Source organism: Stegodyphus dumicola, chromosome 4 (assembly GCF_044657685.1).
Source record: "Stegodyphus dumicola isolate Sdum_Otavi_A_Nest chromosome 4, ASM4465768v1".
In the NCBI taxonomy this organism is placed as follows: Eukaryota; Metazoa; Arthropoda; class Arachnida; order Araneae; family Eresidae; genus Stegodyphus; species Stegodyphus dumicola.
In genome coordinates, this window is record NC_140771.1 from 236,563,119 (window position 1) to 236,578,948 (window position 15,830).

General features: G+C 29.6%; 1 protein-coding gene across 1 annotated transcript in view; it reads right to left on the minus strand.

The window, feature by feature from the left end:
* The window catches only part of LOC118188695 (ubiquitin carboxyl-terminal hydrolase 24-like), a 208,863-nt gene that overhangs the window by 41,454 nt on the left and 151,579 nt on the right, over nucleotides 1-15,830 (minus strand). The window contains exons 48-52 of the mRNA XM_035359190.2: nucleotides 12,792-12,905; nucleotides 12,072-12,171; nucleotides 9,374-9,493; nucleotides 7,522-7,620; nucleotides 7,308-7,419 (exon numbers count right to left, since the gene is read on the minus strand). Coding sequence (XP_035215081.1) covers nucleotides 7,308-7,419; nucleotides 7,522-7,620; nucleotides 9,374-9,493; nucleotides 12,072-12,171; nucleotides 12,792-12,905 — 545 coding nt within the window. The remainder of the gene's footprint in view (nucleotides 1-7,307; nucleotides 7,420-7,521; nucleotides 7,621-9,373; nucleotides 9,494-12,071; nucleotides 12,172-12,791; nucleotides 12,906-15,830) is intronic.

Consider the following 15,830-nt stretch of genomic DNA (forward strand, 5'->3'; position numbering starts at 1 on the left):
TGTTTCGATGTCCATCAAACAAAAAGTGGAATTGCTGCAAAAAATGGATAAAGACATGAAGAATGTGACAGAGAGGTTAGTGAAAACGAAAAAATTTCGATTGACAAGTTAGTCGGTATTCTCGGCACAGCAATTAACGGGACTTGAACAGCGGAACTTTGTAACTGAACAAGAAATTATGTCTGTTTATAGAATTAAAGGGAAAGTATTATCACATAAAACGAAGCAACTTAAACAACTTACATTGAAAGAAATGTTTAATAAAGTAAACAAATAAATATTAAGCTTTTTTTTTTTTGTAAATTTTGATACCCTTTAGATCATAATTGTTCTTTATTTCATAAATTACGGTTTCATATTTTTAATTTTAGAATTTCTGCATGCCATCTTACGAGATTTAAACTGATGATCTATAATCCAGAAAAATCGATAATCCGGAATTGCCGAAGTCCCGACAAGTCCGGATTAACAACTTTTGACTGTATTAGAAAAAGGAACAAATTATAACCCATGAATCCATTCAACACATAACCATATATGTCAGGGAATCGCCAAACAAAATTCCTCCAAAATGCTAATTCACACTCAAAATGGCAGTTGTCAAAATAGACGGATTTTTCAGATGATTAAAATTAAGGATCTTTTGCCGAATTTGGCCAAAATTAACCCTTTGTTGCATACAAATAATCTAGACAAGTTAAACGAAAATGTTTGTATTTTTTCTACTTAAAATAACCTTAGTAATGATAAAAAATTAATTTTATTCAAATTTCGTTTTAAATAATTGCTACAGTTTGTTCACTACAATGGACAGCATGCATACAAATCTCTTCCCAACGATTTACGGTCATTGAATTTGAAATCATCTCCTGCCTTGTTTGCAGTGATCATTACCATCTTCTAAATTGTAAATCTACAACAAACATGTACATACAGATCCCCCAAAATACCTATATTTTGTCGATTGTGATTGAATTCGTTTTGCTACGATTTTGTAACCTGTACTTATTGGATTCAAATTTTAAATGTTCTAGAAATTCCTTGCCAAACAAACATTTCCAGTGGTGTTTTGGCTTGATAAGCAGTACATTTGGGTTTCAATTCAGTCTTTTTGGTAGATCTTTATCTACCTACTCCACAATTTTCTCAAACTGACATTTAAAATAAAATGTCCAAAATTACTAATTATGAATAAAAAATGGCAGTATAAGAAAATGTAAGCAATATTATATAATGTTTACTATGAGTAATTGTACTAACTTGGAAACAGAAGTAGCAGCCATTTTCCAAATAGCAATGCTTTACTTAGTGATGCTATACAGCCATCTATGATCGACAGTTGAAAGTTCTAATAATATAGAATGAATAAACACAGGAATGGAATCTGTTAAGGCATTTACAGAATAATAAACAAATTTAAACTTTTGTCTACTAGAATGGACATGATGCAACAAAGGGTTAAGGACTTTTAAGGACCAAAAATCAATTCCAAAAAACTTAAGGATGGTCGTATGGTCCTTAAAAGTCTTTAAAACAGGGTTTAAAGACTTTTAAGGACCATACGAACCCTATTTTAAATAGTTACTAATTAATATCTGAAGGTTCAGTTATTAATTCTTATATGCAAACAGTACAGGAATGCTTACATGAAAAAACAAAAAATATTTGCACTTTTTACCCCCCCCCAAAAAAAAATATTTGTACTTTTTACCCCCCCCCCACCTTCAAAAAAATACTTTAATCAGTTTTTGTATAAATGATATGAAGAGTGGCAGATTTTGCTTTAATTAATTTTATTCATAACAATTGCCATGTAAGCCTGCTCTTGCTAAGAAAAGCTTTTTTCCTAATATGCCATTATTAATATTAGATCTAAATTTAGTCCTTGTTTTAGCAACAACACTGAAAATCATCTTGCACTCAGCATTACTTAACAGAGAATTATCAGGATTATTCTGGACAGTTCACTATACTTTAAAATTCTTTCAGCATTTTTCAGTTTTCCAGTTAAACTCCAATGAGTATCAATCCTTGCTGGTTTTACAACTTTACCCAAGTTTTCTAATTGTAAACTGCAGAACTGTGAATGCAATTTACTAATTGTAACATAAATATCATCATTAATAACTAAATGAAGTAAAACTAGAAATCTATTCAAAAAATATCTTATGTCAGAAAAAGATGCATTTGAATGCAGATGAATCAGAAATAGTTTCTAACGTGGAAATAAAATTTACTTTTGTCTTTCTCCGAACGTTCTTCTACTACTTTATTAGTTGCAACTCCTAATACCAAATCTTTGTCTTTCTTATGATTTTCTATTTTACTATACATCACATCATATATAGAATTAGAAAACAAAACAAAGCTTGGTTTTACAAATTTTGATGAAATATCTTTAAACAGATCATGAATGATTGATTGCGAAACATGAATTAATGAAATTTTGTAAAATGTAAAACTGCGTTAAGTACAACAAATGATGACAAAATGGAGAGTATAAAAAAGCCAAACACTTTGTTAAGGTCTGAAAACAAAACCATAATATTCGTTCTTCATGAGATAAACTTACAGTAATTGGAAAATGTCTTTCTAATTGAGCTTTTTTTTTTTTTTTTTTTTTTTTTTTTTAAGAAAAATTTCTGTGTTTATATTTTGTAGTATTACTTTGAGAACTTTAACTTTTAACAGAACCTTTTATCACAATTTTAGAAGCATTTACTTCAGCCATAAAAAGTGTTAGAAGTAGGTTAGATAAACATTTCTCTAAAGATAACCAGCATGTACATATATCTTTCAAATTTTTCTTGCATAACAAAATTGTTTCAATTTTTCCTTAATTTTAGAAATATTTTCAAGATAATAATAAATATCAACAATGTGTTCATCCACACTTATTGGTAGAGAAGCTGCCCCTTGTCTGCTGCTAAAAATTTAAGAGGTGACAGTTGCACCTCATAATTTGCAAATCTGAATTTTCCTTTTTCAAGATTCCTGCAACACCAGACTTCAAGCCTACCATTACTGGTGCATTGTCAGCACCATGTGCTAGCAGAGAACAGGCATTCTTTGTTATTAACATTTTGGTCCTTTGTTTCCACAGAAAATTTTATTTTTCATTTTTTCAATACATATAAATTTTTTCGTTATTTGTTTTTACAGAAGCACATGTTTGCAAACATCGGCCCTTCTACTCTGCCAAACCAAAAAACCCCAATGACAAACTGTACACATTGAAAATATATTACATTTCCATGAGGAAATAATAGAAAGAACAAAGTCTGTGTATGACTTTTGAAAAGTATTTGACCATCTTCGCAGACATAACTAAGAAAAAAGATCGTAATTTCTTAAACTATTTTCCAAAAGCATGTGACACTCACACCGCTCAGCAACAAGATGAATGAAATAATACACCGATCCTGCTTTGTGCTCATAGACTAATAAATGCTACATTAATAGACTAATAAATGCTACAGGCAGTGGTGTTTGATGCTCATTGGAGAACTGGAACACGACATTTTCCAACACATATGCTCTCACTCATAAAGCAGCAGCCCGCCATATTTTCTCATTGATTACATGACTTTGGTTTTCTTTTATATGCAATCTAGGAAAATACCAAGTGCTTTCAGATGGCCAAAATCCCTTTTTTAGGATGCAAATAATGAAGTATTAATCTAAGTTACATAAAACTCATTAAAAATTTTACGAATAAGAGAAAGTCAGGAAAAATATGTTGTAAATTTATTTGGCGGGATTACAGTCAGAAGTCTCGTGCCTCAAGCAGGAAAGTTGTCAACACTGTTATAGTTAAAAGGGTGCATAGGGTAAAAAAAGGCTCAGAACCATTGCACTGATCCAATGATAACATTAAATGATGTTAAAAAGGTGCTCTTTGAAACAGAAATGGAATTTAATTAATTAAATATAAGTATAACCAGAAGAAACATATAAACAGGTACTTTCATAGCATTTTAAAAGAAAACGAAAAAAATCTGTTACTGTTAGCAATGTCTTTAATGCAAAAGTTCATTATTTATTTCTACCAAGATTGATACTAAGAGATTATTTGACTATGCTGAACTTCTAATCTTAACATTTGAAGGGCATCTCTCATTAAAATAGAGCATGCCAAAGTAAAATAAAAAATTCGGGGGGGGGGGGAAGCTTAGAAGATGCTTTCATGGCTTCTCTCCCACCAAGGAGCAAGGAAAAGGGCAGGTGTCTGCAGAGTATTTTTTCCTTCCCTTCCAGAAGAAGAGTTCTGCCTAACTATACTCAAAATCAATAGAGTTATTCAAAATTTATACTAAACTAAGAACTAAGGTTCCTTTTATTGCTTAATTTTAAATTAATGAATCACAAAACCAAAATGTTTGGTGTCTTAATCCCTCACATAACTACATTCCTATGTTACTTGGCAATTTTTAGAGCCTATTTTGAATTTATCTGGCAACTTTAGTTTTTAAAAAAATTGATTTTATAATATTTTATCCATATTACTTGAAGTATTTTCCATGTTTTCATATACAAACAGGTGAGACTTTGCCAATTCGATAACAATATCCGAATCATGATCGCATAAAAGCGGTGTACTGAAAACAAGAATTTTGACTTCCTTGAAGTACATACTACATTAATATTAGCATATATATTCATATGCATGCTTTAATATATTAAGTTCTTTCTTTACACCATCTCCTTAAAATTGGTGAAGATTGCAAAATTTTCTCCTTTCAATTTTCGGGAGTTAATCAGTAAATATGGAAAACTTACACCTAAATGATTATTTAGGATTCGGATTATTCAATTATGGCAAAGCCCACGAGGGCTATCTGCCTAAAGGGAGGGACGCCTTCATGGAGGACTTTCTAAGGGAAACTGGCTCATATACACGTTACACATGGGGAAAACCATGAAAACAGCAGTGCAGCCAGCCCGTTCACGGGATTCGAACCTCGAACTGAACTACCAGTGTTCAGGGTCTTTACCGCTCGGCCGCTGGTGGGCCTTACACCTAAATGAAAAGATATTAAAGTTACAAAAAATTCTAATTGCATATTTTAATGTTCTTACGTTCCAATTAAAAACAGAAAATTTGAGTAAGTGCTTGGGAGTGTGATATGAGAATAAAAATTACTTCAATTTATGAAACAACAGATTTCAGTGGAAGTTGTGTTTGATTTTCACTTGCACATTTTAAAAATTACGAGTTCAGAGAAACTTCAGTCACACATGACATTTATATATATATATATATATATATGATTCAAACAGCAATATCTGGAAGTAATTGTCATGCTGTAAAAGTAAAAATTTTTTCAACTGCGGTTCCTGAAATAATGTGCTTTTATTTACTTATTCACAGATTTAATATGTGTAAATAAATCGAACAGCTTCTTCCTACTCAAAAGACAAAGGGAAAAAATTAGCCTTTTGTACCAAGACAAAAGATTACACAGTTAAAAGGATATAATTCTACCATGCATAAATATGGCAAAACATTCTTCAAATTAATAAAGTAAGCAAAAAGAATACTTTATTTGTCATCATATATATATATATATACAAAGCCTGAAATCCAGATATCCGATATTCAGATTGCCAGAACTTTTTTTTTTTTTTTTTGGTATGCTTTATGTATTGATTGGTATCTTTTCATAATAAAGTGTGGAGAGTCCAGATCCTTAATTTCAATTTGACACTAAATAAAATCCCTCCACATTGAAGAAATTACCACATTTATGGTAATAAATGAAGAATCATTTATTACCATAAATCTGTATGATCAATAATTTGGCTCTGTAGCAGTCTTTTTACTTGATATACACCTCAAACTGAAATATACTACATTGAAACATTATTGACTTTACATTTAGAGAATAATTTATATCTCTGATGAATCATTAATTATTTTTTGCTCTTATCACTGCATGATTACCAACACACAGTAGCTTGAAAAATGACTAATGCAGTGATGCCTAAGCAATTTTTTTAAACATATTAGCAACTGAATACCAAGCAGTATGGTAACCTTTTATACTGACATTAAATTTGACGATGACTGCAGACTTCAGCTAACTGTACTGAGAAGTGTTGAGTGTATTGATGATAAGAAATTTAACAAAAATTTCTTTCCATATGGAAAAAAAAAATTTGTAAGCGATCATCATAGGCTGAAAGATTACATTCAGTACTGTTTGAATTGAGAATAACTATTAATTTGTTATTTGGATAAGGCCATGATCGGTGCCAGAGCTGGTGCGATCATACCAGGCAGAATTAAGAGGAGGAAAAACCTTTACAATTTAGGGAAGCACTGACAATAAATTAAGAGATGGTAAAATCTTTAGAATTTAAGGAAGGCATTATGATGTAAAATTTATGGGTGGAAAAATGTTTAGAAGTGCTTGGCTGCAGAATTTATGACCTGAGAAACTGTGCTGATCCTGGACAAGCCTTAGGAATGTCCAGGAATTTATTTATTTCAGACTCAGACAGGCCTTAAGTTTAAACTGGAAATAGGCATAAGTAACCAAACTAATATATAATTCAGGCTTAATTCTCTCAATGTGGGATAGAAATTAGAAAAATTAAGGGAACAACATGTCTTTAATCCCCCAATCTCATGATACATTGTACATAATATACAGTGGATGCTAGCTGATCTGTGCGACAAAAGCTATAAATTTGAAAGTTTGCAGATATCGCAAACAAAAAGCAAAATTTTCCACTTAATGGAATTATTGAAGTTGTAATACATGAAGATGATATAACAAAAGTTATTCAATGCACTGACAATGCCCCAATCAATCAACTAATGGACGGGGAAATCTGTAGTATGGTTCAAAATTGATAAAATATCACTACTGATAGTAAAGAAAGTGACAGAGAGGTTGTAGAGAATGAAAAAAATTCAACTGACAGTTTAGTGGGAATTCTTGATGCTGCAATAACACAATTTGAACAGCACAACTCTGCAAATGAACAAGAATTTATATCCATCTATTTAAGAGAAAGTATTGGTACAAAAAAATAAAACAACTTACATTGAAACATTACATTTTTTTTATAGAAGCTAGTCTAACTTATCTATCTGAGACAGTCTGGAGCAGCTGATACAGAAACTATACTATTACTCATACAGAAACTATACTATTACTAAAAATAACATTAAATAATTAAACAGGGCTTTTTTTTTTTTTTTTTTTTTTTTTTTTTTTTTTTTTTTTTTAAGATAAAAGTAAGTTATTTCTTGAATATTGCTTCAAATATGAATATAAATAATTTAAGATTAACAGTACCACAAGTTCTATGAGGTGTCAGATCACAACTTAAAATTAAAGAAGCCATAGTTATATGAAGAGAACCAAATTCTTGAATTTGTGTAGGAGTCCACCTTCTAGGAAATGTTTCCTAAAAATAAATAGTAAACAGAAAAAAAATTAAATTTCATATAACTGGTAATACATGAAATATACAGACACATTTCCGAGAATTATCTAAATAGAAATTTACCAAAATTTCCTGCATGTTTGCAGCAGATGGGCCAAGAAGAAAAATCAAAAGCCTTTGAAATGCATTGTTCTGTATCAAATGGTTGCAAGCTTTATGACCCTGAAAAATAATTCAGATTCATATTTAAAATGATGTCAGACCTGTATACACAGATTGTTCTTCAATAATATAGTTTAAACTCATATGAAGTTTCGAGATCTATGCCTTGCATACATTACTTAACCCTCTCAGGACGGGCATTCTGTCTCTTACAGTCGGGCGTCCCATCCACACATCACTAGAGATTGTATTCACAGGACAGGTGATGCGTATACGCATTTTATGCTGGAACGTTTTTCTGAAGGCCACTAGATGGCATGCTATGTCTGTTACTTTCGAAATGAACACAGTTTTAGGTTCCTGACCTTGAGTTTGATATATGTTGCCTGACTTTGGTATTTTACTCATCAGCTGTTGCGAGGGTGGGGGAAGGGAAAGCATAAACAGAGGTGGGGTCTTTAAATCGCTGCATGCTAATGAAAACATTCTTTGTTTGGTTTGGTTTATTTAATTGTGGCAAAGCACACTACGGCTATCTGCCTAAGGGGAGCGATGCCTTCATGGAGTACTTTCTAAGAAAACATTCTCGTGTCTGATTTATATCCAATTCCTTTTTTCACTGTATTTTTTTTTTTAGGGCTACTGTGTGGAGTTCTTTTACGTTTTGCATTGCCTTCAGATATATTTCTGCTTCTTCTCTTTTTATTTAGGAAAGCCTCACCTCCAGTCTATTATGGCAGGAAGGCACTATTTATGAGGAAGAATACCCTCGTATGGTTAGTGAACCATTTACAAATGCAGAGATGAGAGTGATTATTCATTTTGTAAAGAGTTAGAAAGCGATACTTGTTCTAAGAGTTAGAAAGTTATACTTCTCCATACTTCGAGATTAACCACACTCGGTCTGGATTTTCTTGATGTAAAATAAAGAAAAAAACATTATTAATTGCTAATTTTAACATATATAAGAGCTCAAGTAAAAATCTAAAATGATACCAAAAATTACGATGCTAGAGGTGAAACTTTTTTTTTCTGGTTTTTTTTTATAAAATTATGTTTAGTGATGCAAAACCTCCGTCCTGTACGGTGACTGCCTTCGATTCCCTTCCATCCCGCCCAAGCATCTTAAACAAAGGTACACCTTCATGAAAGGGTTAATACTAGGAGAATTATTAATAGAAACAGTTTCACAGATGTAAATTATACACTGTATTAAAAAAAGCGTATGTTAAAAAAATATAGAAAAACCCAAATTTAGATTTTAAAATCCATACTTCAAAATTATGGAAATGCTATTTTAATTCAAATATGGAAAAAATATACTGAATATGAAATTAAATAAATATAATTTTAATGTATTTTCACATTCAACAGCTAAAGATGACACATTATATTGAAGAAACACATGAAAATAAAATTTTAGAAATATAGAATGCAAAATTTAAAATATGCCTTATTACAAAATGAATAAAACTAAAATTCAAGCTCACAAATTAGTTTCTAACAGTACATATATTTATTTATCTATGATGGCAATGTTAAATAAGCACACATTAATACTTAGAAAATATTACTTTATTAACACATCATTTTAGATCATATTTAATTTCAATCAAAATCACAATTATTTCCAATTATACAATTATCAACAGGTAATTTAAAATAATTAATTAACTTGCTTAACATACTGCATAAAAATTAAAATTTTAACCATTTATAAATAATTCAAGTATTTTCTTAAAGTAGTTGACTAAGCAAAAGGTTTTCAGGAATAACTATACATTGTAACATCCATGCTAAAAAAAAAACTTACCAGTTGTGCATAGGTGCTTAGCAACCAAAAGTACTGACTACAACTTTTGCAGTTATCAGGAACATCATGATTTAACATTTCCAGCAAATATATTATTATTCTATTCAGGTTACATGATGTCTAGAAATTGAATATAAAATTAATTAAAAAAAATTCTGATATAATTAAAAACTACTTTCAAAGAATTTATTCTATTTGCGTCTATATATAGTACCACTTTATCATGAACATAGGTTTCTTAATACTTATCTTGATAGAATCAAGTTCATTGAGTACAAAAATTTAACACCATATTTTCCGATGTATAACGTGCACCAGTGTATAATGTGCATCGATAATTTCAAGTTACATTTTTTAATTTTTAGGTATATCTGCTGTATAACATGCACCCTATTCTTCATGTAGAAATTTGAAAGATATAAGTTTAGTGCTCTCATCTTTTGAGGTCACTAATTCGAAGATTTATCCCAGCCTTTTGAACAATGGTATACTGAATTGACAAGCGATAAGGGGAACAATATGTATGCGAGTTAAATGCTTCAGGGAACAAATATTCCTGGTAAGAGGATGGATTTTATTCAATGCAGCTGAACAACAGAATGCTATTGTAGGGTTTCGAGAAAAATGGGAATACAATTTGGAGAAATAATGCACTTCCAACTTGAATGAATTCACAGAATTAGGATTTAAATGTTGTAGAAACCATGATCATTTGGAACTGTGATTTTGAAGAGAACATCGAAGATTTTAGTTGAAAAACAATTTATAATTGAATTTTTATCAATGAGTTCCTTTCAGTAGTAAATATGGCTCATGCCAAACAAAACTATACAGTGCTGGTTTCAAACGCAAAGTTATTCAGTCTGTGAAAGAAAATGGAAATCATGCTGCAGTAAAAATATTTTGTATTGGTGAAAGATGGAATCGAACGGATGATGATTATTTATTTATGGATTAGAGTATGTGCCTGAAGATATAACAACTGACAAACGTGCACCAGTTTTACGTTACCAATAATGAAAAGTTTTTAAGTCCAAAATATATGTGATTTCTTTTAAATAAACTGCATAAGTACATGTAAAAATCTAAATTTGTATACTAATTTTTTTCCTTATTTTTAATCTATCATTTTTATATGTGGTGTAAAAAATGCACCGGTAAATTTTGATCATATTTTTTGTTGTTAAAAATGCATAAGATATGGCGGAACATACTATAGTTACAGTAGAGTACAAAGTTCAAGATTTAGAAATGCTGGGATGTTGGTGATTATGGAAATTTCTGGATTTTAGATCATCAGTTTAAATCTAGTAAAATGGCATGTAGACTTGGCAGTATTGGGGCTTATTGTATGGGTCAGATTTTTAAAAAATGCAAACTCCCTCATAACCCACTCAAGGGGTGAAAGAGTCAAGGCCAACATGAATACAACAAAAAATTCATTGTTACTGGCTATTGCCCCACTCCTTAGTAAACACATGTTTGAAAATGACTTGCTTACGAAGTATCTCAGTTTGGAGAGAAATGGCATTTATGGGACACCTACCTTCTTTTGCCAAGTATTTGTAATATTCACCATCCCTATAATACATAAATAGCAGTAAGAGAGAAAGAGTTTCCTGGTTATTTTAATTTTCTTTACATATTTATTTACTTATTGGACTGATGGACTGAACATTAGATCATTCGAGACAAGGCGTTCCCACACTTTATACTGTAATATTTAGATATATTTAAAAGTTGAAAGAACATAATTTTGGGTTGTACATGTCTATATTTAGCAAAGAAACTATTTCATACCTAAATTTGCAGAACCACAAAAATTATTCATGACTATTTTAGTCTTTATCATCACCTTTATTTTCAACAAAAACTCCATTAATTATATTCAGTTTAAGAACAGAAGACATATTTCAATAAAAATTCATTCATCCAGAACATGATAAAGTCATATTTTTAGTAATCTATTATAATTTTTATAAATGAAGATAATATAATACATAAATTGTATAATACATAAATTATAAAAACTTAAAATTCCTCTAAAATATAGTTTAGTTTTACTTTTAATTAAATTTATTCTTAAATATGTATCTTCACCATACAAATGCAAAATGTTGTATATTTTTCATAAACAACTGTAATATTTCAGTTGCAAATTATATTTAACACTTTTTTCATGTTTTTGAAAAATATCTCAAATCTATTAATTGTTTACCGTCTGTGGATTAATTAATTCCTTTCCTGTACAATTCTCAATTATCACATTAACCTATAACTTTTAATAGCAGTAATTTATAAATGCTTTACATTTACATTATTTATAAAGACACAAGCAAGAGAATTTATACAGAATAAAAAATATTACTGAGGCGGGGGGAAATTAAAATAATGAGAGAAACAAATTTGCACAGTTTTGGAAAGATGTAAGAAGTAAGAGAGTATAATGATATTTAGCTAGGACAATTTTAAATAAACACAAATAAAAGGGTTCAATACTCAAGTAAGTAGTAACAGGTATCAATTAGATAAATAACAATACCTCACTCTTTACTATTATTCAGAGATTTTTGATTATTCATTCATAAAATTTCAGAAATGTCTCCACTCAAAAGTAAAGTACTTCTAATTATTAGAATGACTTAAGTATAGCATTTAACTGAGAGACATTCAGTACATAAATACAAAATTCACATACCACATCTCCACCATTCAAAAGGAAATTACTAATTCCTCTTTCTAACATTCTTGCAACAACCTGCCGTACCTCTCGGCTAGGACATTCTAATAAAAATGGTCTATAAAGAAAACAGAAAATATTGGCAAAAAATATACACTGTTAACACATTTATAACATTCTTTTAATTCTTTTAGTAAGACAAAAATAAATACATTTGATTTAATTATAATTTAATCTGACATTTTCAACAAGCTAGTGTAACTTTTGCATGTTATATAAAAAGTAAATTGCAAACAATTACGTGAATACAGATTTCCCAAAAATAATAAACAAGATCTTTTTTAAAACATGATTTGATTTCTAAATGCCCCCTCCCAATTTTTTTTAGATTTTACATTCCAGTCACATATGTTGCATTTAAATTCATTCCTTCCAAATGTGTTCAATGAACAGTGAACTCCTATATTCAATAATGGAATTCATTTCTAAACTTTGAAAGACAAATCTACTCTATCATACGTGATCAGCAGTTACATCTTAGAAAGCTATACCTATCTTTTGTAAAAATCTATAATTTTTATTGACAAACATAAAAAAAATGAACAGAGACATAATTTATAACCTTGTGAATTCAATAAAATATTTTTAGAAAATAAAAGAATTCAAAATATGAACTTGACAAAAAAATAAGGAATATAAAAATTTTAGAGATTTTACAGCAACCAAATTTAAACTTACTTTAAATAGCTAAGACCAATATCTGTACTAAAAAAATCCATGAACCAAAAAGTTGCTTCCTGACAATTATTAACAATTTTCTCAATGAAGTCAAACAGTTCATCAATGGTATCACTGAAATGTAAATAGAGCCTTTTAATAATTCATTAAAAATTATTCTGTTACAACTTCTAAAAACAATTTTTTAAGCCTCCAATATTAAAAGTATTATTTAATGCAACAAAAGTGAATGATTTTTGTGTACTAAAATTATTCTCATGCATATAGTTATAAATTACTGTCCTCTTTAAAAACAATTATTTACACAAACTGCAGTGATATATTCCAAACCACTTCCTAAAAATATTTTTTTATAATTTGCTTCATCATAAAATATGAATAATTACCATTTTAACCACTTACTAAAATTAAAACTTTTATTTGTAACAAATGTGAATATAGAAATTATTACAAGATTTATTATAATTTTAATTACCTTATTCATACAAAAAATGAGTTCAGGGGAAAAATTTTCAAAATATTAGTGAAAGAAGGATCAGTGGATATTTCAAATCATAAAACTGAAAGCAGTTAGTAACAGACCAAATATACTGCTAAATATATGACAGATTCTGGTACATTACTTGAATAATTATACAGCATGAATTTCTGCATTCAGAATACTTATCAGTTTCAACAAAACTGTATAATAAGATGAAAACCAGGAAGATAATAATGTAGCTAGAAAATAAAATTACAATTCCAAAAAAAGTATGCTTATGGAAACGAGGAAATAATATCCAAGGCAAGAAACAAATTACAATTCAGACACTATTAGCTTTCTAAGAGTAAAGTTTCAAACTATCATGTAAATTAAAAAAGAATTTTAGTATAAATAATCAAAATTTTTAAAAAATTGTAAAAGAAATCTGAAAGATTTTATATTATGCCCAAAGGTGCAAGTCCCCCCCTTCATTTACATACACATACGTGTTTCAAAAGCATTTGGGCTAAAAATATTTTAAGACAGCTTATCTTTAGAATTTCTGATAGAGAGTCTCATGCACCAGAGATAAAAATGTTTCATTCTCGGTAGTGCTACCACTGCTCATTTTGAAATTATGCCCAAATGTAAGTTCCCCCCTTCATTTGCATACACATACGTGTTTCAAGAGCATTTGGGCTAAAAATATTTTAAGACAGCCTATCTTTAGAATTTCTGACAGAGAGTCTCATGCACCAAAGATAAAAATGTTTCATTCTCGGTAGTGTTACCACTGCTCCTTTTGAAATCATCAAGTTTGTTAATCAAAAATTCATTAAAGTTTTACAAAATATGAAATACACAATAAAAGAAATTAAAAATTCGGGCTTCCAGCTGTCCATATTCAAGTGGAGGACTATGTTATTTAGAATTTGATGGCTCTAGGTACTGTTGCTTTTTTACAATGCAAAAAATATGCATACATTCACGTAAATTCTTCATTATTTAATTTCTTTATATATAATACAGGGCAATTATATTGGGTGGCAACAATTTGAAAAGTGGTTAAGACTTTTAAAGGGATTCAACACAAAATCCTGTTTTGAGACTAATAGCCCTTCTAGGCTAATGCTCCTTCAAATTAAAAACCTTCACTTTCTTTTCTTCTCTTCATTTATTTTTGTACTTGTTTAATAAATTTTTACATAATTTTACAAATGCTTAATAACAGTCAAAACTCTAAAATTATCAGAATCTAATAAATAAAAATATACAGTAAAAGGTTGATTATGTGAAAAGTTCAGGAAAATGCAATTTATGGTAGAAAAATCATATGAATGGAAGAAATAATATCCAGTCTAAAATAATAAGAAAAGTCATTTTATTGGTTATCATTTTGAATATTAAAAGCCTAAAGTTAACATTAAATTTTTTTTAAAAAAAAGTTCATTTCAAACATGAAAGCTGATGAATTTTCGTATTCATTTCCTTTCATTTTGATATGTTTAAACATACTTCATTCATTAAACATATTGTTATGAAGTGTCCAGGTGCGGTAAGATAGCTTCCCCACAAAGCAGGTTTAGGGTTGCCAGAAAATGGCAAGGGAAGGAAGGCAGGGTTGTCACATTTGGCAAGAAACTGCCCATTTGCCAACATGCCGTAACCTTCTGGAACGAATATTTACTGGTTTAGCCCAGAATGTTCTCAAACACAAGCCAAAAGCTATATAAAAAGTTTAATAGATAACATATAAAAAATTAAATTGCTTGTCATAATTTTCCCCTTGCATTCTCATTCTTTACTGGTTTTCAAATAAAGCTGCATATTGTGGCAATTAATGCACCTTTTTCTTGATGCCGAGATGATTCAGGATGCGTACTTTTGTAAATATTCCACTGCATGCTGTTCCCTTTAAGGTAGATCATAAACTAATCATTTTTCAAAAGGCAGAGAAAAGAAAGATAAATAGCAATTAGGCTCATATCTTTCTTCATGAAAACTAAACCAGCTTATCAAGAATTAATCAGGTTTGCATGAAACCAAGGACAAAGATCCTAGGATTGTGTTGTGATGTCATGCTTATCCATCCCTTCAGCTAAATCACATTGTTTGGTGGCAGTTTTTTGCTGTTCTGAGTTTTAGTTCTATATATGTTTTATGATAGCTTTACAAATTTTCATCTGCTTAATTTTTCATTAAGAAAAGAAACAAAAAGAAAAAGTTTCTAAAGTTTTAAAATATTCTCGTTGCTTGTTTACAAGCAGTCTGGCTTTTGAGGTACTTCCTATAACATTCCTATTCCTTTTTGTTAAAAAAAAAGCAATTTAAAAAAATAAAATAATTAAAATGTAAAAAATACATCCTTAAAAAACATTTTATGAACTCGGAATGATTTTTTTTTTAATAATAAAAGTTTAATATTACCCTAACTTAGAACAGGAGGAACCTTTTCATTTTCTCTCGTTGTTGCTATTTATTAATCTTATTATTTATTAACTAAAAAATGCCGTTGCTATTTACTGATCTTACTATTTAATAGCTAAATCTTATTACTATTTATTAAAAAAAAAGTT